At 37.6% G+C, this 24398-nt stretch overlaps 1 protein-coding gene and 1 long non-coding RNA gene across 4 annotated transcripts in view; both read right to left on the bottom strand.

Annotated features, from left to right (window-relative positions):
• The window catches only part of LOC147763314 (uncharacterized), a 102595-nt gene that overhangs the window by 12903 nt on the left and 65294 nt on the right, over nucleotides 1-24398 (bottom strand). The window lies entirely within an intron of this gene.
• LOC106163794 (proton-coupled folate transporter) lies at nucleotides 9810-24359 on the bottom strand. 3 transcript variants are annotated; one of them, XM_013541479.2, is made up of 7 exons: nucleotides 24213-24359; nucleotides 15266-15590; nucleotides 13617-14531; nucleotides 12983-13225; nucleotides 12616-12699; nucleotides 11714-11870; nucleotides 9810-11111 (listed from the first exon to the last, which is right to left on the bottom strand). In XM_013541479.2, exons 3-7 carry the CDS (start codon nucleotides 14464-14466, stop codon nucleotides 10991-10993), a joined length of 1455 nt encoding a protein of 484 aa, XP_013396933.2. In that variant the 5' UTR covers nucleotides 14467-14531; nucleotides 15266-15590; nucleotides 24213-24359; the 3' UTR covers nucleotides 9810-10990. The 3 variants fall into 3 exon arrangements, with proteins under 3 accessions (XP_013396933.2, XP_086859897.1, XP_013396949.2); XM_087003771.1 differs by having other exon boundaries at nucleotides 13617-14343; XM_013541495.2 differs by lacking the exon at nucleotides 15266-15590 and having other exon boundaries at nucleotides 24213-24353.

Below are 24398 nucleotides of genomic sequence, written 5' to 3'. Positions count from 1 at the left end.
AGTATAATGGTAACATAACACAAAAAAATTAAAAGTCCGCCCTCCACAGATATAGGGAAGCTTGGCGTAGTCAAATATTAATTTATGGCGACAGTCTAACACTTATAAATTAACTCGTAGCCTCGGATTCAATGCTGCATTTTTGGGGGGAGGGGGATGATGAGTCCTATTTAACATTTCATATTTAATTTTTATCCCTAAGGCCATAGCATTTAATGCAGGCAACAATTTGCTACATTGTTATTATTGTTAAAATTATTAGGATAGTGAGTTTATATAATAAAAGCGGCCTTGTTTGGCCAAATCACGAACAACCGATAGTCTTTGTTGCCTTCTCTTTTGTTATGAATAGGACTATGCAAGTTTGTGGTACACGGAGATGGAGGAGACATAAATGTTGATGCTGATAGAGCAAGTAGAAGATTTGATGATCAAACAGAATGGATGATAGATTGTTGTATTTTTCAGAGATTAACAATGCTGTGGGAAAAACCCAAGATTGACATGTTTGCCTCTAGACTTAATTTTCAATTGGATACTTATGTATCATGGAGAGTTGATCCTGGTGCAGTAGCTGTAAATGCTTTTTGGATTAGTTGGAATAACAGTTTTATGTGGATATTTCCTCCTTTCAGTTTGAGGAGTGTGGTCTTGAGCAAGCTGCAAGAAGACGAGGGGGAGGCGATGAGTGTGTGTGTGTGTGTGTGTGTGTGTGTGTGTTGGGGGGGGGGTACTTTCTAGATAGTTCATGATTATATGTTTATTTGATTATTTATTTTTTATTTGATTATCCATTTTCTTTAATAAAAAATATTGTTGAGAAAAAAGTAATATACTTCATTTAAATTTGATTTAACTGAATTGAATCTGTCATTTATACTGATCTTCACCAAAATGTCTGAATTAGGTCTAAATCCCTAAATATGGAGGTTGAATTGTCAATATTTCATATTATATGATCATTAATACACTTTTTATTGTAGGTGTCAGCTGTGGCTCTGCCTGGAGAAGGCTCTCCCAGAAAATAGGCTAGAAGGGATGTGGTCTTGAAGTGCACAAACACAGAGTAGAAGATCAATGTCAAATTTTGGAATGAAGAAATCAAGTTTACCGATGATTTTGAAGAAGGACTGGAAGTTGTAATGTCTAATGTGGTGACGCATGAATATAACCAAAAGATAGAGCCGAAATATATCGATGAGTCCAAGGTTTCTCAGTAGAATCCCCACCCTGCTCTACCAGGAAGATTTTAACTAGAGGATCAGAGAGGCGATACCGCCTCCGAATATTGTACCACCAGCTGGAGCAAGCGCATTCGTGTAGACCCCCACATATACAAAATAAGGAACACAGCCACCAGTCTTGTGCTTGACAAGCTGTTAATATGCAATCAACAAGAATTTTCAAAATATGCAAAAAATATATATATAACTAAAAATGGTACAATCAAAGTTAAGTTCATCGTAAGGTAGGTCAAAGGTCAATTCCAAGGTCACAGTAAATTGCCAGTATATGACTTCCTATTCAACTTCAATAGTAACTATGGGCCTATCTCTGCCAGGTTTGGAGTTAAAAGAGAAAGAAATTAGCAGAGTTCAGTTCATGATAATAAGTAGGTCAAAGGTTAATTTCAAGGTCACACTTAGATTGCCAGTATATGACTTCCTATTCACGTTCAATAGTAACCATGGACCTATCTCTGCCAGTTTTGGAGATAAAGGAGAAGCAAAATATGCAAAGTTCAGTTCATGGTGAAAAGTAGGTCAAAGGTCAATTTTAAGGTCACTTTTAGATTGCCAGTATATGACTTCCTATTCAACTTCAATAGAGACTATGGACCTATCTCTGCCAGTTTTGGAGATATAAGGGACTAAATGGTATAATTTTGGAGTTACCATAATGTGCCATAAATTTCCTACAGAAAAAATTAATTAAAATAAAGAAAAGGTCATTTTGGTCAAAATTCTTGAAATGGGAGGTGCTCTGAAGTTCTAGATGTTCAAATTTGATGAAATAATGTCATTTTTGACCACAAGTTGTCTGCTTTGCCAAGCCTTATGTTTTATTTTTCCGGAGTTCAAAATTTATTATCCATTACCTTACTGCACATTTTGCTTTCACCACCAATATGTACTTTTTGATACAGCGTAACTTTGGAGATAAAAGGGAAGCAAAATTTGCAAAGTTCAGTTCTTGGTGAAAAGTAGGTCAAAGGTCAATTTTAAGGTCACATTAAGATTGCCAGTATATGACTTCCTATTCAACTTCAATAGTAACTATGGACCTATCTCTGCCAGTTTTGGAGATAAAAGGGAATCAAAATTTGCAAAGTTCAGTTCATGGTGAAAAGTAGGTCAAAGGTCAATTTTAAGGTCACATGTAGATTGCCAGTATATGACTTCCTATTCAATTTCAATAGAGACTTTGGACCTATCTCTGCCAGTTTCGGAGATAAAAGGGAATCAAAATTTGCAAAGTTCAGTTCATGGTGAAAAGTAGGTCAAAGGTCAATTTTAAGGTCACATGAAGATTGCCAGTATATGACTTCCTATTCAACTTCAATAGAGACTATGGACCTATCTCTGTCAGTTTTGGAGATAAAAGGGAAGCAAAATTTGCAAAGTTTAGTTTATGGTGAAAAGTAGGTCAAAGGTCAATTTTAAGGTCACATTTAGATTGCCAGTATATGACTTCCTATTCAACTTCAATAGTAACTATGGACCTATCTCTGCCAGTTTTGGAGATATAAGGGACTAAATGGTATAATTTTGGAGTTACCATAATGTGCCATAAATTTCCTACAGAAAAAATTAATTAAAATAAAGAAAAGGTCATTTTGGTCAAAATTCTTGAAATGGGAGGTGCTCTGAAGTTCCAGATGTTCAAATTTGATGAAATAATGTCATTTTTGACCACAAGTTGTCTGCTTTGCCAAGCCTTATGTTTTATTTTTCCGGAGTTCAAAATTTATTATCCATTACCGTACTGCACATTTTGCTTTCACAACCAATATGTACTTTTTGATACAGCGTAACTCGAAAACCGTATAAAATACAAAAAAACGGAGACCACTTCCAGTGTTGGGCTTTAAATGCTCTACAAAATGCAAAAAAGAATGGGTGTCTAGCATTAACGGTTCCCGAATTAGAGACAGTTTTCAGTTTCGATATCTTATGGCCGCTACTCCCGTGAAAATGCACCGATTGACCCCAAATTCACGGAGATGAAAGATGACCCGAAGGGTAACACTTTCCATTAATATTATTAGTTAAGTCTGTGTGGTGTCTGAATAAGACCGCAAATAATTTTTTTTTCGGCAAAAATTTTGTTTTTTTGAAAATTTTGGCCCGTTTGACCTTGAAATAAAGGTCAAAGGTCAAATCCAAGGGCATATTTGAAATCTACACATATGACTTTTGGAAAGCTGTCTGTAGAATTTTTTCCCATAATTCCTTCCGTAGGGGAGATAATTAGCATTTAATTTTGCCATTTTTGGACAAGGGTGCATTGCAATGAGTGCCAAACCTAGACCCCAATACCGACAAAGCCCAAATTTTACGTGGAACGAGTTGAGATTATAGGTGACCTAAATCCAAGAGATGGGTATGGAGGCCCTTACCGTCTAGGAGGAGAAGCGGTAACGGTGACTTGGCGGCGGAGCCGCAGGAGCCGGCGGAGCCGCAGGAGCCGGCGGAACATACGGGTCGGGACTAAAACCATGTGTACCGCCAGCGCCTACGCTGGTGGTACAATGATCAGGTTACAGCCATCAATAGCCTACTCCAGCAGCGACTGTCCACACACCCGCATGCCCATCTTTGGAGATGCCCTGGAGCGGTTGATGCCTGGCAGGACTTACTTTCCCGGGATGGTGTCCACCTAAATTCTTGAGGCATGCTCAAATTTTGGAGAGCCATCCAAGGTGCAATACTTCATTCTCGGCCTACGCCCAAGCAGACACGTAAAATCAAGGCTATGAGGCACGTTTTCATACCTATTGTAGTGCCGGTGAGTGTGTCTATGTCTCGATTTGAAAAGGCAGGTCACATGACAGAATTGAGAGTGAGACCGGCAGAGATATATATGCCATACTTCTGTATGAGGAGACGTGCTATTCATAGAAGTGACGATTCGGGTCAAGCTAAAGAGCTGTTAAGGTAAGAAATTCTACTATTACCTTATTTAGAATCCAAAGGGAATTCTATATTGGCGACGAGGAAGCACGAACTCACATAGCTAAAAGCATCAGTCCAGAAAAAATTAAAAATTGAGTGGTCACGAGTGTAAGTGGTGAAAGCGCCCATCACTCGTGGATTCCAATTTACTAGGTCAACGCTATAACTACATCATTATAACAATAATTTACTGTCAGTAAAAGTACTGGTAAGTATTATTGTCTAGTGTAAGAGCATTATTTAGGTAATTTTGACTTTTTTAATCTTGTTTTCGGTCTTTGTTAGAGTTTCGTACAAAAGTGAACACAATTCACAAAATGGCGGGTCACGTGAATAAATTCTAAATAAATTATGTCACCGACATTCAACTTCAACACATACCCGGTGTTACATCAGGGCAGGCATGAATGTTGTATTTGTTAAGGGCTCAAAGGGGTAACTTAAAAGAATTAGTAGAAGAATGGTTAGAAGTGCAGTTATCTCCTCTTGCACCAGGTGTTATAGATTTTTTTCCTAAAGCCCCATCTATCTAGGTCAGCAGAATCTGGGTCATCATGGATGCCAAAGTTGGGTCAAAACTGGTTGTGGCAGTCTGCTAAGAAATTGTTTAGTTCAGGGAAAAGGAAACCGACTGTTCTGAATACTACAACAGATCCCTTTCAGGCTGAGCAAAAGAATATGAGACTAGTTAAAGCACTTATCTCAAAACTACACCAGAGGGTGGACTTTTTCCATCTAGTCCAGAGGTTCAAAGGAACCAAATTGACCCTAATTTTCTTAGTTTGCCTGACCCAAACTCAAATCTAGGCCCAAATATTGCCAGTACACCTGCTTTTCCCATGAATTCAATTGGAGGGGAGGAATATTTTCATTCACAGGAATCCCCTATGCAAAGAGATGAACCGGCCCTGAGGTCCAAATATTTCAGCAGCCAGGCGGAACGTTAAGAGATTAAACAGTGTAAATAAGAGAGTTAAAGAGTGCATGTGTTGTTCAACAATAAAAAAAAGAATAAAGGAGTATAGGTATCATTTCTTCAGGATGATACAATGAAAAATCTGTATTAATAGAAATTGCGACCTACGGTCAAGTATCATACCATTGCCTAATAAGAGAATGATTACATTTTAGTAATGACGTAATGATGGAAAGTTATGGAAAAATGGATAATCATAGACATTGTGTAAGAGCTGAGGAATTATTACATTACCAAATAAGGTAATGTAGAAAGAATGTGATACATCATGACATTGGAATGACGCTCTATAGGATAAAAGAGAACACATTGTAACTGGAAAGGAAGAATATACGAATAAATCTTTTAGGCTCCCAAAAAGATATATGTTCTTCATTAATAATACAGGCGAATTAGCAGTACTATAACTGGTGGAGGAAATTGATCCAGCTACCTACACGCTCTAGATGCAAGGAGAAAATCCAACAGATTGCCAAAACAAGCAAACAAATTCTATACAAGGACACCAAATTATTTCCATTTTTCCTCTATTACTCACTGCTGCTGCATTGGACTGGTACGAAACTTTGGCCGAGGAAGTGAAACAGGAATGTAGAAGCCTCAAAGAAGAATTTGTTAACAGACATAGGCCAAGAAACACGGAAACTTGGTCTATAACAACAAAACTGTTTAAGAGGCAGCAACTGCCAGGGTAACCCGTCCAAAATTACATCCCATCCATGAGGCATGACACCAAACTAGCACAACTCGATGAAAAAATCATGTTAACAGCAATTGTGAACGGTCTATTGCCACAGATCCGTCCCTTTGTTGTACAACAGGAGCCACGTGACCTAGACCAACTGATGTCACAGGCGAGGCTGGCTGAGAATGCGGTACAGCCCTCCAGCATAAAGCAGAACATGGACCTCATGGAGGTAACAGCCAAAATAGACGTTCTCAGCGCACAGATGAGTCAGGTAATCAACGCCGCTCGCCCTGCAGAGGTGCACATCATGGAGACGTCCCAAAGAGAGACGCAGGCTCCTATGCAACCAAGAAGACAGCAGACGGGTGCATTCTATCGGGCTAAAAAACAGTCTTTGAGAGATTGTCCCACTTTCGTCAAGGAAAACAACATACTGCAGAGGGAAAGTGTAACTGTTTATACTCAGTTGTCCAGCAAGGAAAGAAGATATCAAGAAGCTTCTTCTTCCACCAAAATCCATAGAAAGAAAATTTTTTTGAAGGTCCAAAATAAAGGCAATTTTCTCCTCAACATAAAGGTAATTGCAGAGGGTGAAGGTAAGCTGGTTGTTGCCCGGGGAATAAACAAAGGAAATCAGCACCATGCCACTAATTATCTGCCCTGTGAATATTGCCTAGGATTTTATTTGAAATCATCACTTTGGAAGCATATGAAGACATGTCTCTTGAAGCCAGAGGCAATACAACCAGAGCAAAATTACATACGCAATACAAGGTCCATCCTCACACCCTTTGTCAAGATGGTTTCAGATGATGACGATATACTTTTGGATCAACTGTTTCAAGGAATGAGCGAAATAACAGCAAACCCAAGCTAAGCAGCCCACATATGATGTAGGAGATAAAGTCCTTGTTAAGTATGAACACACACCAGTCGGGCACTCATCAAAGCCCACACAAAAATACAAAGGGCCTTTATACATTGATCACATGATAGATAGGTGAGTCCACTTACATGGTTAGGGATGCAAACACGGATAAATTAGCTCGTGCACCTGTAAATGCTGATAGGCTAAAACAGTACAAAGACCCAGTAACACGTACACCGTACCCTGACCACATTCCACCCAGCAATCTCAATAACAATCTGCCCGATCCAACACCAACAAACTACAGTACATCACTTAACCATCAAGCCAGCCTAAAGTGGTAGAAAAAATACTATTTTTTCGTAGTCAAATGTAAAGGGAACCCCCAACATTTTTAACTTGTAAAGTTGGAAGGAATTTCTGAAAAGCAATAGATAAGTAGAGACCTAGACTCACAAATTTTAAGACAGAGTTTCACACTCAGAAAACCTTGCATGGTAAAAAACACAGAAAAACAGGGGAAAATGCATGCATAAATATTAGATGAATAATGTTAAGTAAATAATGGCACCATTAGTATGACAAGAAGTAACTGAAATCGAATTCTTGGGTATGCTAGACTATAAAACAGAATCCCCATAATTGCTTCCATGTTTCTTTGGCAACCATGCTCACTACCTTTTTTTTCTGTAATATCAAAATTCACGCGCAACTTTTCTGTTTTGTTTTCTTTTGTAGGGAAGAAACAGATCCTAGGTCCTATGGTAGCTCTAGTAATTTGGATGTTCGTTACACCTGTCGAGGCAATTTCCGGCTTTGAACAGCAGGTGAACTATGGACTCTTGTTTAGAGAGGAAGGCACTATAATTAGCACCCAATGGATGGTTACATTCTTTTGCGATGTCATTACCAACTATCCCTGACACTCCAGCTACATCCATTGCTTATGTCATGCATATAATTTTGATCCAGAACACCCAGAAGACGGTCTTAATCCGCCCCTGCAATAAGATTACAGTTTCAGGACCATCAGAGTTCAAATTCACATAATGAAAATCCCAATATTTGAAAAATGATGACAGTGCATAAAATAATAATACATAATGTTTAAAGACATTAATACCAAATTGAATACAACTGCTTATGTGGAAATACAGAAAATGTGCAGAGCTTCAGGTGGATGGGGGTTTAAAAGTCACATCTTGAAAATGCAAGTGTTTGAAAATAAATTAAAAAGAAAACATTACAAAAACATTCCAATAAAGCTGCTATTCAAACTTTCAATCTTGCTGTATAGTATAGCACGCCAAAGCGGAAAAAATTCAAGATGGGAAAATTTCCTTCAAAACATCAAAAATACGTTCAAGACACAAATATTTTGTCTCAATTCATACATTTCCATCGTCTAGATTTGAAAAATAGCTTCAAATCGGAAATTTTCATTCAAAACAACAGAATATCAGCGCAAGATAAATTTAAGTTCAAGACGGCAAAATCGCCTTCAAGACAGCAAAATTGGCTTCAAATTTCACGTGACTCGTCAAGATTCACGTGACTGCACAGAACGATGACGTCACCACATCAAACATGGCTGCGCCCAATAACAGGTTTGGTGGCATGTCTAACATGTCTAACCGTGGTCGCTGTCGGCCTGCTGCTAGAACGAGGCCCACTGAATCAAGACAGGAAATCGAGGCATTAGCTTAGGTATCCCAATTTGATGACCTGTTACGAGATTTACGGCGAAACAGTACAGGGGCACCAGACGATGTTCGGACTGTTGTTACACAGCTAGTCAACCACCCTCTGATCTCGCGCATGAGATCCACGGTCGGAATTGAAGTACCTGTATTTTTGTTAAGTATTTCCAACAACCAAGGAACGGCATAATGACGCAGACGGTAACAATAGTATGCCTTGTATTGCTCATAAAAACTGAGAATAGCTTGGCCTACTAGCTTGCTAAATTAAATCAGGCAATTGAATTCAATTCAAATTGCAGTGTCCCCTTCCTTATCTTATCAGATCACGCTTGCCTTATTAATCAATTAATTAGGTAGGTCTAGCTATACTAAAGACCTACTATACTATAGTATAAGTAGATGCCGGCTATGTCTGTTCAAGTGCTGAAAATGTATTATTTACATGTAAGCCGCCTCCTATTTATTTATGAATAGGCCTAAATGACTGTCAGGGATTAAAATATCCCAGGGCCTTGGCTCTTTTATCCCTCTACCTACTCTAGGCTCAGGCCAAAAAAGCCCCTGGCCCTGCGGTCCTGGTCCTTCTAGCTACTGAAAGTACCGATAAGAACCAGGGACTAGGTTAGATTCAATATTTCCAATATTTCCAATGTTTTCCTATTAAAAAGCCCCTTAGAAACTAAAGAATTTACATTTGTTTAACTAATACTGTAAATGCTCTTAAGTTTAGTTCAGATACGTTCTATTGTGAAATAGTATTACACTTAGGCTTTAGTACAAAATCATTCTTTAAATTCCTTACCTTTATTACTGTTAAGTTTTACAAAGCATTCTTAATATTATAACAACTGTGTTACCGTTATTGGACTTCAGTTTTAGACGAAATAATTTTGTAAAGTTTACTTTGTCATTGCCTTTGTACTTAAGGTATATTTTGTTTGTTTTTTCCTATTAAGTTTACCGCTATTACATCTCAACAAGACGTGTTGTGTTCTATGGTATGCTGTCTGATGACAAAAGTCAATGGTCAGAACACCTTAAAGAAATCCAATGCAACTGAATTGAGGTTGATCGATATGCTTCAGGTATTATAGTCAGGTGGCTTATGCAATCATGGCCGTGGAAAAGAGTGGTCCACGTGCGCCAAAAGAAAGCAGACCCTTCATTCCTGCAGGGATGAATGATTTCAAGTGGCTAAATTTTGAAAGCAGTAAAATGTTTTGTGTCATCTGCTGGGCAGGAAAATCCAAAAAAACTTTTACAATTGGCTGTTTGGATTTTCAACGCAGTAGTCTTATGACGCACGAAGCCTTGTTGCATCATAGGTATTCCGAGAAGCAGCAAGCTGCTACATTCAAAACAGCAATAACTAATGCTGAAAAAAAACAACAACAACTGATAACTTAAGCATCCAACTGAGGACCATTTACTGGATGATCAAGGAAGATTTGCCCATAAGCAAAGTGACTGACAAAAGGAGCTACAAAAATTTAATGGAATGAATATTGGGTCTGCACTTTACAGACTCCATGAAACTGCAAGTATCGTAAAATATGGACAAAAAGAAGACTAATTTATAAAAGGGGAAAAAAACCAACCAACAAAAAGAGAAGGACATTCAAAGCATCAGTTTTAATAAAAATGTGATGGACCGACTTTACACTGCACATAATCACTATCACTGAGGACAGGGCTCAGCATTAACGCTGGGCCAGGGCCACTGAAAACCTGTCTTGGGCCAGTGAATCACACGTTAGCACCCTTCTTGTGTCATGTGGGTCATGTGACCCGATACTATAAAAAGCTTTTGGCGCGTAATTCGAGAGAGATACACCAGTGATCTGACGTGAAGAAAGTACTGTATTTTATGTAAGATCATTCGGAATAAAGACTTTTTGAAAAGACAATCATTTGTTGTCGTGCCACGGTTGCACTATTTTTACATATATAGTTTTTAACTCTCTAGGGTGAAAAGGATACACAAACCTGTTAAATGTTTTATATATAATAAACAAGATTCTTGTAGAAGCTAGTTCAAAATACATACTTAATCCAAGACAAATGTAGCAGTAAAAAATAACAGTTGCACAAAGTAAAAGCCAAAGGGCAATTATGCAAGAAGCAGATCAAATTCCACAATAAGTTTGGCAATGTGCCAATACTTTTTCCCCCCCTCAATGGAAAACTACAAAATCCTGAAACCAATAATTGGGCAGTACTTATATTGCTGTATATAAATCACCATAACACATGCAACACAATGCTCATACTAGGAAAATATGTTTTAGCAGAATGCTTACATTCTTATATAACTAAAGGAAATATCAAATTTAACGCAAAATTTTCCAGCATTTTGGCTAAAAGAAATTTTCTCCTAGAGCACTATGGGCAACAAATTTATAGAACAATTAGTTCTATCAAACCTTCAGAAGGCTTCATGTGGCACCTTTGAATTAAAATACTTCTGTAGAGACAGTCCAATGATCTTGTGGCACATCTTATCTGTGAAAAATGTCATCCACCCCGAGTTCAGAGTTCAACCCACCGGATCCTCTATAATTCTTGGAACATCTGTCCCCGTTATGCTAGAGCAGGATCTATAATGTTCGTTTCAGTTCCATCTTCTCCCTTATCTTCATCATCAAATACTCCATAAGCAAGACCAGTCTCCACTTCTTTAGACACCAGGTGCCTTATAATCCTATCAAATAAACATGTTTAGTAATGTTAAACCCCAAGGTGTCAATATAGTAAAATGTAACGTTTCTGAAATTGTTACAGTCAAGTATAAGCTATTATTAAAAATCTTCATGCCACTGCCCTCCATCATGGGCGTTTTATATTAAACTTCCTTTCATTTCTTACAAAATGTAATTTGGGAATTAAACAAAACAGTCAACATCATATTGAACTATAAACTTTAAGAAGGTTGCTATATTTTTAATGATTGGTAGTTCAAGTATTCAGTTATTCTGGATACAGACAAACATTACAGTTCAAGTGCCTGGTCTTCTAAAGTCACTGCTAACAAGTATCCTCAAAGTTGCAGTGAAAACCAAACAAGCTTGACAGCAGTGACCCTTAAGGTCACCTCCCAGTAGTAATGCATTTTATGTATCTCAGCACCCACAAAAATAAAATCAGTAGTTGTAATTTCCATTCTTCTCGAGAGTTGTTCTATACGATTCTCACTCGCATATTACAGCCTTATTTTAACAAAAATTATTTTAAAAGCGACATACTGTCAGTTAAAAACATCTATCTAAACACCAAGATAAAGCAATATATTTAAGTGGTACTTACAGCATCAAAATCAAGGAAAATGTCAGTATCCCCAAGCTTAGAGCAAACACAAAGCCAGGAAAAAACTCCAGAGTAGCCGGCCACAAACTGTTGTAGATCACGGATGCCATCAGCACTCCCACCACCTCCACCACAGCAACTATGGCAAAGATTTTACCTGAAATCCATGTTGTTATTACACTTAAGCAAGATCAGCTATCATGTTAATATTTCAAAAAGTTGTTTTATATCTACTTTCTAGTTCAGAGAAAGTAAATGGAATTTTTATTACAAACATTTTTTTTTTTGTGAATCAAATCCATGTCCGATTCACAATTTTCGCATGCTGTATAAAACTAACAGAAAAGGTGAGAAATCGTGTCAGCGCAAAACAAATATTGACATCGTACTTAAATGCATGATATATTACGTATTTATTTGTAATAAAACCTTATTTCTTAACAACTAGACCACATAAACACACTGTTAGACCATACAGCCTTTAAAATAGTTTATAAATCAAATTTAGTCTAATAAAAATATTTACGTCAAGAAGAAGGCTATGTCCATTACCTATAAATTATTTTCTGCCTTAAAATGTGCTTAAGTTTCAAACCAACTATTATACAAAATGCTTATAGTAGTAACAATGTTAAGAAAAGATTGTCCATCTACCCTGGATGCAAAATAAGTGCAAAAAGAGCAAATTCAATTCAAAAAGACATGAGACCTGCGTGTTTGTGTACTTTACCAGAACCCTGGACAAGCTGTCAAAAGCCAGAATCATTTAAATAACTTTGTCTATTTACCATCACTTTGAACATTTGGAACAAAGGACTTTAAATGTGATTAATTTAGAGTTGAAAAAGATCTCTAATGACAACCCTAAATTTATTTAAATTTGGGAAAAACTTGTTGCTTACCTTGTTCCTCCACCTCCACCATTTTTGAAATAATGGCTCTAATAGGTGCCGCTGACAGGCCCTTCATTCCAAGGAAAAGAGGAACTGGAAACAATAACCAACTGACTGAATAACATGGCAATTAATTATCAATACAATTTACTAGTAAATTCTGTATTTAAATTAATTTTTTTCTCAAAATAAATCTCCCAACAAGAGGGTAAAAACAATGTACAAAATTTATGTTTACATTGTCAAGCCAATTTTTCATTTTACAATCAAGCAACACTAATCAATAATATTTTTGAAACTTTTACATTCTTTAACCTTTTTTAATTAAGCATTTCAGAGTGAGTTCAGCTTTCATGTGAACCCACATATCAGTTACCTGTGAAAGCCATCATCACTGTGGTAGTAAATATCAGTATCACTGACCCAGCGCATGCTCCAAGTAGACCCAGGACACCTAGTGTGGCATCACGTAGCGAACCAAATTTCTTCAGCAGAGGCAGGATAACTAGGAGACTTATACCATACATGGTGAACTTGAAAGCCAGGAATCCTCCATACAAAGCGGTGGTCCAATCTTTGATAACATACTTGAAATAGAGATAGGTCACATCCTGAGCACCTGTTGGGGGAAAGGAGAAAATTAGGGGAAAATATTCAATATTGTTCCTGGCATTTTTTTTTTCTCTATAAAAATAAATTGCCTTTTTATTAACTCAATTCAAGAGCTCTGAAGAAAAGACAGAGGAGAAAACATGTTATGAATGATAAGAATACTATAAAATGGGCATCAACATGTTTGGTGCATTAACATTATGTATTACAACTTTTCATAATCAAAATGACCATAAAACGAACATGAAATTCACCTTTGCACGATCTTAAGAAAAAGATGGGAATCTGTTAAATATTTTATCAAAGATATTAAGGAGATTTAAATTACTATATTAGAAATCAGGCAATACTAGTAGCTCACTTATACTATCCGTCCTTAGCGTATTGATTCCACTTACCCCCAAATACAACCAGACTCATTATAAATATAGCAAGACATAACCAAATGATACAGCGTCTTTTCCCTGGCCTTTCTTTCATGGCACATTTCACAGTATCCACAAAATGACGATGATTACAAAGCAGACCACACGTAATTTCTGTCCTAGTTATGTGTGACTGTGGCTCCTTTATCCACACCACTATATACACTAGCAGGACAACACTTATAACCAGAGATACTGCAAAAACTGTCACAAATCCAAAGCGATCTTTCAAAAGGCCAGATAGCCCAGAGCCCAGACCACCTGCAATGAACGTCATGGATTCCAAAATGGCTACTCTGATAGTGCGCTCCTTCTCTCCCTGTGCTATCACAGTTATGTAGCTGAAGCAGACCATGAGAAGTGTGGCAAACCCTCCAAACATCCCAGCAGCTAGTGAACCTGGTATGAAGGCAACAAGAGGCAAGTGGATATACACAGAGTTAAGTAACAACAATGTTCCCTCTACAACCTGTCCAACAGTTGGTAAAACCAGAACAATTCTGCTCTGTGCTTTGTCTATCCACGACCCCATGAATATCACAGCAAGAACAGAAGGCGTGGTGAAGGCAATGTTACAGTACAGCAGCCAATGGGAGGCCTCTTTTTCTATGTAGTCCTTCTCATCGGTGTGGTTGAAGAAATCCTCACACAAAACTGTGTCATTGTATTCCTGCAGGCAAACCTTATACATGGCCAAAGCCTGGAATGAGGGAAATTTCAGGAATGTGCTCAACATGTACAGAAATAGAACAGGTTCAACAGTGATGACAGTATGAAGATCATGTGTGGCCTTCCACTGCCTTAGTCTTGTTAAGAGCCCCATGTTGATTGTCTGTTAATGGGTAGTGGTGACGGACAACATATGGTAAACTTCTATGTCACTCAGCACTGCAAAGACAAAGAAACATTATGGTTACATTATCTGAACTTTTTGAAGCCAGAGGCATCTTGACCTCTAACTTTGCTAAAGAGTATTGTAACAACAGTTGAATTAAGCAACCTGTTCACTGATACTGCACATTTAGCATATAAACCAAAAAGATAAGTAAGCGACAGCTCATCAAAGGCTTTATGAATCTACAGGGTAGAAGTGCATTTGCCTTAACCCCCCCCTCCCCTTAATTACTCAGGCATAGCTTTCCTTTACCTCCTCCTGGACGAAGAATACCATCAACCTGATTGTCGTCTTCCAAAACTTGTTGACAACTTATTTATCTCATTATTATGTAATAGGTAAGTGCATGTGATACTCATGAATGCAAAGCATGAATGAATGTCACAATGTCACACCTTGCTGATGAGTGAGTGTATGTGACATGAATCACAACAGTTGTCAGGAACAAAACACCCTGCAATGTTTGGCATTAGAGTATGCAAGTCACAGACACACCATGCTTGATTGTTTTTTTTTCCTTTGACATCCACAAGCATTTATAAGAATACATCTAAAGAGCACTGGAAAGCTGAGAAGTTTACCCTTATTTACAAGCATACCGAGATCCTTCCAAACCATAAGCTTTACACAGAATAAACTATTTTAGACTAATGGTACAAATTTACATGAAACTCAGACACCCACACAGAACTAAAATGTCAGTGGTATTTACCACCTTGTTGCTTACCCTTCAATGTCATTAATATTCAGCACTGCTACCAAGTGGATAGGATCAATCAAGGTGTAAATTTCCTCTCATCTAAGATCAGTCATTCCACACTTTTACAAAAAGTTGTTACAAGCATTTCTGTCCTTGGCCATTTAAGGTTTCTGCAAAACGGTATTTGTCCATCTTGAATCAAACCAATGTTCCCCTAGAATTCTCTGAGTACAGTTCAACTAGATGCTGCTGGACTAAATGCTGGAGCTCCACTGACCCTTGCCCCCTCTTTGAACACAAGCATGGGTGGTTGGCAGTTAATTACTCATAAGGTGCCTCCCAGTGGCCAGTTCTACAATCAAATAGACAAGGATAATTAGGCAATGCACAAACCTGCAGCAGTGATTGCGAAAGCCGTCGGACCACGGCCATATGCCGGCAAAAATTCTGTGGGCTGGACAACCCTTTTAACTCATCGGCCCACATGTCCGACGGACTAAAGTCGGTTTCTTTAACAGACACCTCGCCTCATATTTGAACTTATCGTAGAGCTCTAAGTACGCACTGTGCGCAAGTAAAACTTTAACTTGCGCCATACTGGTGCGTACAAATAGCAAACACTATTTTTTGTAATAAAGGTCTATGTACATTTAATGTCGCTCGAAGTGTGCGTAGCGATGGTGTGAGGGCTGACATGTGACCCGTTTCACAAAAAAATGTATCGAAACTGAAACAACTACAGGTCAATGAAAATCGTACTGCTCAAGACTGAAAACAGGTCGCTCAAACTGCTTACGACGGGCCACGCGCGGACCTCTGAGAACACCTAACTACACGTGCTGGGTAAACAAGTATGGCTTCCGTCGGACTGCATGTTGAGTAAACGATAAGTGAAAAGGAGAAATATTCATTTGCTTTTTAGATGGGTGCTCTTAACTAATTTTAACGGATATTTAAGTAATATTGCACCTTTAGCGGTGCTATATGTCAAAATGAGGGACAACATCATTTTCAATGAGGAAAATCCGCAATGGCACAGTCAGGGTGCAAAACTGTCCATTATATTCATCTAAACGAACTAGCTTAGATATTGAATAAAGATTCTTTTCAGACTCTGGTCCGTACCCAGGGATGGTTTAGGGGTTTCGAAAGAACCGCCTCTTATGCTGACAAAAGGTCCACTCTTGGTAAAATTTGATCTAGGTACACGGCGTTTTTATGGAAAAAGACCCTCCCCCTTTTAAAATTGCTGGCTACGGGCCTGCTATGAGAGCAATAGCTTTATTTTACAATAAAAATGGAATTTGTCTACCTTTTCCATGTAGTGCAATTATTTGGCATAGTGCAATTATCAATTCTGAAGATTTTTTCATTAAATACTGTACAATTTTTCGGACAGTATGTTTATTTTGGAAGATTTTTCCACACACTACAATTATTTAGGACTTCAGAGTAGTAGCATCAAGCCTTTTTTCATTGAATTTTATCATATAAAAAATATTGAAATACAATGAATTTTCTTTAAATAATTCACGGCACACATTTAAAAAAAAATGGCCAAGTGGTCCAAAATGGCCCGACCAGATTTTGACCCAGGACAATCCCTGCTAACAAACAGACAAGCATTTTTCCAAGAGTGAAAATCTAAAAAAAGTTAGATAAGTTGGAAGCTCCACTTCACTATGACTTATATTTTAATTTTACTCAAAAATTGGAATAAAATTTACAAAGGATACATGATCTTGTGTTAAAAGATTAGAAATTAAGATAAGCAACCCAGATGTAAAAAGGATGCCAGAAAGCAACCAAAATGAAAGACGTTTAAACTTAAACCTTTAAATATCCTATTACATCTGGCCTGAAAATTAAAAAGCAGCGATTTAAAATGCCAGACAATAATATTCATCAAAAATGAAGTGAAAATAAACAGCTTAATTATTTTGTTGTGGGCCGGTAAAAAAAGGTGTGGGCAGACAAAATTTAATTTGCTCCAGCCCACATGTCTGGTAAGTTTTCAATCTCTTTCGCAATCACTGCTGCAGTTGTATTCACTAAACCAGCAGTCGTTTCGAATTCTCTTCTATCAATTGTCAACACCGCCCCTGAGAAATATGATATAGGGACCATTCCCAGAGAATATCGAACTTACTGTGGATCAATCTACAGTAAACTCGTTAGCGTATGAGAGTGCGTAATTACGCGTTGTTTTGCTGTTTTTACGCATTGGCTGGAGCCCCAGCGCGTACGAATACGCACACCTTTGGCTTTGAAGATCGGCGAAGTTGACCAGTCCGTTGACTGTTGACGGTCAGACTCATGTTGAAAATGTCATAATTGATTCCCAAGTGTCTCATTTTTTTCTTAAAGGGATAATAACTCTTCGTATGAGATCTATATTTCATAATAAAAACCTTGTGAATAACTCATAGAAATATAATATATTCTGTTTTACCACACAAACAGCAGTTATAGCCTTTATTCTGATATTTGAACTTGTCTTTAGACCACGTGACCTCCATTGATGTCTATACTCTGTTAAAATCTCTTAAGAGATTTTAACAAAAAACCAAACTTTTAAGAAAAAAACCAGGGACTAACTTTGAATGTAAAAATGGATTCATTAACCATTGGTAAGTATGGGAAAATTGTTGTTTACTCCAGGAAAATTCATTTTTTGGCCGAAACGAAGAGTTATTATTGCTTTAAGATATTTGAATTACCCGACTAAAACATGCTTCTTCTTTCACTGACCCGCAGAGGATGACGTAATCTTCTCTGATTGGTCATAATATGCAAGTTTTAGGTCAAAGCACGTGTGCCTCTCTTTAGTATAAACAAGGTATGAACAACGATGAAATGATCGTTTTTTTATTCACATAATTGTTCAACATTTTAATTGAGCAACCATACGTTTAGGACCAATTTAAATCACTCGCCCAGACCAAATACTTTAGGCCAGTAACCCTTGTGACTTTTGTAGTTTTAGTCGTCAGAATAAATTTTTTAGTCGCATTTGACGAGCGGGCGACCGGGAATTTCCAGCTCTGCTGATTACCGGTGATGACAAAATGACGAGAAAAAGGAAAAGCAAAGGAAAAAACAACCGTCAATTAAAAGGTTTTGTCATGCAAGGTAGGCAAAGTTATTTACTATAGATTTCAGAGTCCGACATACCTACTTGCGATGGTTGCGTTTCGCAACTAGTTTTATCAGCCGGGCAACTAAAATTTAGCTGGTAGTTGCCTGGAAACGCAAGTGACTTTCAGCTGTTCACTTGCCCGGAAAATTTGAAGTGTAAAATTTATTATCACAGACAAAATAGATTGTTTATTATTGGCAGTCATTTGCCGGTTGGAAACAAAGTGGTTTGCAGCAACCGGCTAGCTCCAGATTTGGCCAGCTTAGAAAACAGTTGAACTTGAAGTGCTGCGCTAACAAACATAAATAAAAATTATCTTTCAACAAACTGTGAAATAATATTTCTATTAATTATTTACAAATTGAAAGCAAAGGTTTAATTTTTATAAACAATTTAGTAAAACTTAAAAACGACGGGTGCCTAATATTCCCGACTTGACCTACTTTTTGTCGGCATCAATTTTAGGGAGAAACACTAGGAAGAGTAAGAAGTATGAACATTTTGATTGATTAAAATGGCTAAATATGTAAATTTTGTGTCCCTTCTCAAATAGTATACTAAAAAATGCTTGTTTGACAGAGATGATACTGGGTGACTACTTGTCAGTGTCCAGACATTTTGGCGCCGTTCTCTATCTCTCCCTCTCCCAACTATTACAGAGCGCTTGTTTGACCTAGTTTTTTTAAAAACTTTACTAAGGAAGCAGTTAGGCCAGGAGCATTTTTAAATCTCAGTCAAGAATAGATTGTAAATTTTTGGCTATGAAGTGCAGTCGTACTTGTTGTATTTAAATTACACCTTGATGAGCATTTTTTAATTTTACCCCTTCATTTTGAAAATTACCCCTTCTTTTTTTGGGCAAGGGGTACGGTACTCCCTTAGAAAAATCCTACCGAGTGCACTGAATCTATCTCAGAGGGGATTCTCGCTAAATTGCTTTTAGCTTAAGTGGCTTCGATGTCTGTCACGCCTACTGAAGCTGCTAGAAAGTAATTATCGTTTAGCATCTTCAGTAGGCATGCCAGACATCTAAGCTGACTTAAGCTGAACGCAATTAAGAAAGAAATCCCTTGGAGATGGATCGATCCTGTTAGATCAATCTAGGTATGGGAACCCAGTCATACATTTCTGCCCAGTTGCTGAGCTAGCAGCAAATTGACCAGATAAGAGCTGCCATGCTCTCTCACATGGCTCCCCAGTGACAATCATTGATGTCCAGGAAGAACTAGAGGATCAGAGAGGCGATACCGCCTCCGAATATTGTACCACCAGCTGGAGCAAGCGCATTCGTATAGACCCCCACATATACAAAATAAGGAACACAGCCACCAGTCTTGTGCTTGACAAGCTGTAAAAATGCAATCAACAAGAATTTTCAAAATATGCAAAAAATATATATATTACTACAAATGGTACAATCAAAGTTAAGTTCATCGTAAGGTAGGTCAAAGGTCAATTCCAAGGTCACAGTAAATTGCCAGTATATGACTTCCTATTCAACTTCAATAGTAACTATGGGCCTATCTCTGCCAGGTTTGGAGTTAAAAGAGAAAGAAATTAGCAGAGTTCAGTTCATGATAATAAGTAGGTCAAAGGTCAATTTCAAGGTCACACTTAGATTGCCAGTATATGACTTCCTATTCACGTTCAATAGTAACTATGGACCTATCTCTGCCAGTTTTGGAGATAAAGGGGAAGCAAAATATGCAAAGTTCAGTTCATGGTGAAAAGTAGGTCAAATGTCAATTTTAAGGTCACTTTTAGATTGCCAGTATATGACTTCCTATTCAACTTCAATAGAGACTATGGACCTATCTCTGCCAGTTTTGGAGATAAAAGGGAATCAATATTTGCAAAGTTCAGTTCATGGTGAAAAGTAGGTCAAAGGTCAATTTTAAGGTCACATTTAGATTGCCAGTATATGTCTTCCTATTCAACTTCAATAGTAACTATGGACCTCTCTCTGCCAGTTTTGGAGATATAAGGGACTAAATGTTATAATTTTGGAGTTACCATAATGTGCCATATATTTCCTACAGAAAAAATTAATTAAAATAGAGAAAAGGTCATTTTGGTCAAAATTCTTGAAATGGGAGGTGCTCAGAAGTTCCAGATGTTCAAATTTGATGAAATAATGTCATTTTTGACCACAAGTTGTCTGCTTTGCCAAGCCTAATGTTTAATTTTTCCGGAGTTCAAAATTTATTATCCATTACCGTACTGCATATTTTGCTTTCACCACCAATATGACTTTTTGATACAGCTTAACTTTCGAGATAAAATGGAAGCAAAATTTGCAAAGTTCAGTTCTTGGTGAAAAGTAGGTCAAAGGTCAATTTTAAGGTCACATTTAGATTGCCAGTATATGACTTCCTATTCAACTTCAATAGTAACTATGGACCTATCTCTGCCAGTTTTGGAGATAAAAGGGAATCAAAATTTGCAAAGTTCAGTTCATGGTGAAAATTAGGTCAAAGGTCAATTTTAAGGTCACACGTAGATTGCCAGTATATGACTTCCTATTCAAGTTCAATAGAGACTATGGACCTATCTCTGCCAGTTTTGGAGATAAAAGGGAAGCAAAATTTGCAAAGTTCAGTTCATGGTGAAAAGTAGGTCAAAGGTTAATTTTAAGGTCACATGTAGATTGCCAGTATATGACTTCCTATTCAAGTTCAATAGAAACTATGGACCTATCTCTGCCAGTTTTGGAGATAAAAGGGAAGCAAAATTTGCAAAGTTCAGTTCATGGTGAAAAGTAGGTCAAAGGTCAATTTTAAGGTCACATGTAGATTGCCAGTATATGTCTTCCTATTCAACTTCAATAGTAACTATGGGCCTATCTCTGCCAGTTTTGGAGATATAAGGGACTAAATGTTATAATTTTGGAGTTACCATAATGTGCCATAAATTTCCTACAGAAAAAATTAATTAAAATAAAGAAAAGGTCATTTTGGTCAAAATTCTTGAAATGGGAGGTGCTCTGAAGTTCCAGATGTTCAAATTTGATGAAATAATGTCATTTTTGACCACAAGTTGTCTGCTTTGCCAAGCCTTATGTTTTATTTTTCCGGAGTTCAAAATTTATTATCCATTACCGTACTGCACATTTTGCTTTCACCACCAATATGTACTTTTTGATACAGTGTAACTCGAAAACCGTATGGAATACAAAAAAAACGGAGACCACCTCCAGTGTTGGGCTTTACATGCTCTACAAAATGCAAAAAAGAATGGGTGTCTAGCATTAACGGTTCCCGATTTAGAGACAGTTTTCAGTTTTGATATCTTATGGCCGCTAATCCCGTGAAAATGCACCGATTGACCCCAAATTCACGGAGATGAAAGATGACCTGAAGGGTAACACTTTCCATTAATATTATTAGTTAAGTCTGTGTGGTGTCTGAATAAGACCGCAAATAATTTTTTTTTCGGCAAAAATTTTGTTTTTTTGAAAATTTTGGCCCGTTTGACCTTGAAATAAAGGTCAAAGGTCAAATCCAAGGGCATATTTGAAATCTACACATATGACTTTTGGAAAGCTGTCTGTAGAAATTTTTCCCATAATTCCTTCTGTAGGGGAGATAATAAGCATTTAATTTTGCCATTTTTGGACAAGGGTGCATTGCAATGAGTGCCACACCTAGACCCCAATACCGACAAAGCCCAAATTTTACGTGGAACGAGTTGAGATTATAGGTGACCTAAATCCAAGAGATGGGTATGGAGGCCATTACCGTCTAGGAGGAGAAGCGGTAACGGTGACTTGGCGGCGGAGCCGCAGGAGCCGGCGGAGCTGCAGGAGCCGGCGGAACATACGGGTCGGGACTAAAACCATGTGTACCGCCAGCGCCTACGCTGGTGGTACAATTAACCAGGAGCAGAAGTCAGTTACAGAGATAGAGAAGGAGATCTTATGATGCCAGGGTCTTGTTTGGCAGTAAACATGGGGGGAGGGGGGGGGGGGGAGTAAAGATCAAAGAAGAGATAGTGGATAATTAAGGTATCAGCTGAACCAGTGTTACTGGGTGGGCTGGTCAAAAAAAAAAAGGTGAAGACATGCCAGGCCCGTAACCAGGGGGGGTTCGGGGGGTTCGAAAGAACCGCCCCTTTTGCTGGGAAAAGGTCCACTCTGGGTAATATTTGATCTAGCTTCATGAAGTTTTTATGGAAAAAGGTCCACTTTTTCAGAAAAAAGAACCCCCCTTTTAAATTTGCTGGCTACGGGCCTGCATGCCATCGTACAACTGAGAAAACTATTGTAAGCAGCACCCCATGCACTCATTTAAAGCAATAATAACTCTTCGTTTCGGCCAAAAAATGAATTTTCCTGGAGTAAACAACAATTTTCCCATACTTACCAATGGTTAATGAATCCATTTTTACATTCAAAGTTAGTCCCTGGTTTTTTTCTAAAAAGTTTGGTTTTTTGTTAAAATCTCTTAAGAGATTTTAACAGAGTATAGACATCAATGGAGGTCACGTGGTCTAAAGACAAGTTCAAATATCAGAATAAAAGCTATAACTGCTGTTTTTGTGGTAAAACAGAATATATTATATTTCTATGAGTTATTCACAATGTTTTTATTGTGAAATATAGATCTCATACGAAGAGTTATTATCCCTTTAAAATAATCACTTTAGGCTACATTCAGTCTAAATGTAACACATGGCCTTGAGCTTAAACTGTCACAAACTTTTCAAAAAAAAAAAAACTTTACATCATTCCATACAGAGTAAACATTTAAATCACAGCAGTGTCACTGTGGACAATATTTCCAAAATTCTGACTTGCTGTATTGATTCTGCTTGTTTAAAGTTCAGCAAATGTAACAAAAAAAGGTTCAGGGTTACAAAGAACAATATCAGTCATGTAAACAAAAAGATAAAATTACATTAATTTTACATTTAGCTGATGTGCTGTTGAACTCTTTAACTTTGAAATTGGAATGGCCAGTAGTGTAGTATCAATTTACCAACATTGTAGCAGCAGGGAACTTGTAGACAGGGAGGTATGTATACCACTGACATGACTCAAATGTTTACTTCTTCAAGAGATGACAAAATTAATCAAATCCAAAAGTACAAACTTTTGCAACACTTGTTTGGTTGATCCTCAACTTTACCCTAACACAAATTAGCAGCACAGGCATGTGCAGAGAAAACCTTTAACAATATTGCAAATTATCTCTCCAATAGATGGAAATGTTTACAAGTCCATAAGCTACATAAGTATGTTTTTCAGCAAGCTACATAAGTATGTTTTTCAGCAAGTTTACACTATAAATGATTTCTTACTTATGTTTTCAAAATTGATGGAAAAGTTTGAACAGATAAAATAATATCTAGACTTTTTAGAAAATTAAAGAATTGCTGATAATGAAAGTTACTCTCAAGAAGTTTTAAGATTTTAGCAACATCACTTATAATTCACTTCGAGTCTGAAAAACCGATTGAGCAGTTATACCCCCTTTACACTGGACGGCGTCCTTTCTGCGTCCTTTCTGCGACCATGAAATTTGACATCGCTGTGGTCTTAATTAGGAGGCAGGAGCATTGATTTTGTATCAGAATGAATGCTCAATGATCGGCCAGTGTCGGCACGTAAAGTATTATAATTTTTTAACTCTCAAATAGGGCCGTACTGCTGGACGCAGAAAGGACGCCGTCCAGTGTAAAGGGGCCCTTACTGCATAAAAAAAAACTGCTGGAGTTGAAACTGAATGAATTACAATGATGCAATTAAGGAAAAAGATTTCAAATGCTCCACTCAAAATATGCATAATGACTTTAAGAAATCATTCCAACTATACAGCCAATAGAAAGTGTACTTACGAGTTCAAATGCTAAATACTTGGTATATAACTGTCAGTTGTCAATGCCTCACACCCTGCACGGAGCTGTCTCTTCCCCAAGCACACACTGCTCACTCTGAAGGAAATGCGGAGAGTTACCTCGATGTCGACAATTATCACGTTAATTTGTTCAATGAAAGCGAGGCGGGTACCACAGGTGCGTGCA

Source organism: Lingula anatina, chromosome 2 (assembly GCF_051362555.1).
Source record: "Lingula anatina isolate TDL-2025a chromosome 2, LinAna3.0, whole genome shotgun sequence".
Lineage (NCBI taxonomy): Eukaryota > Metazoa > Brachiopoda > Lingulata > Lingulida > Lingulidae > Lingula > Lingula anatina.
Note: the sequence above shows the minus strand (reverse complement) of the source record. Positions and strands in the feature narration are given on the sequence as shown.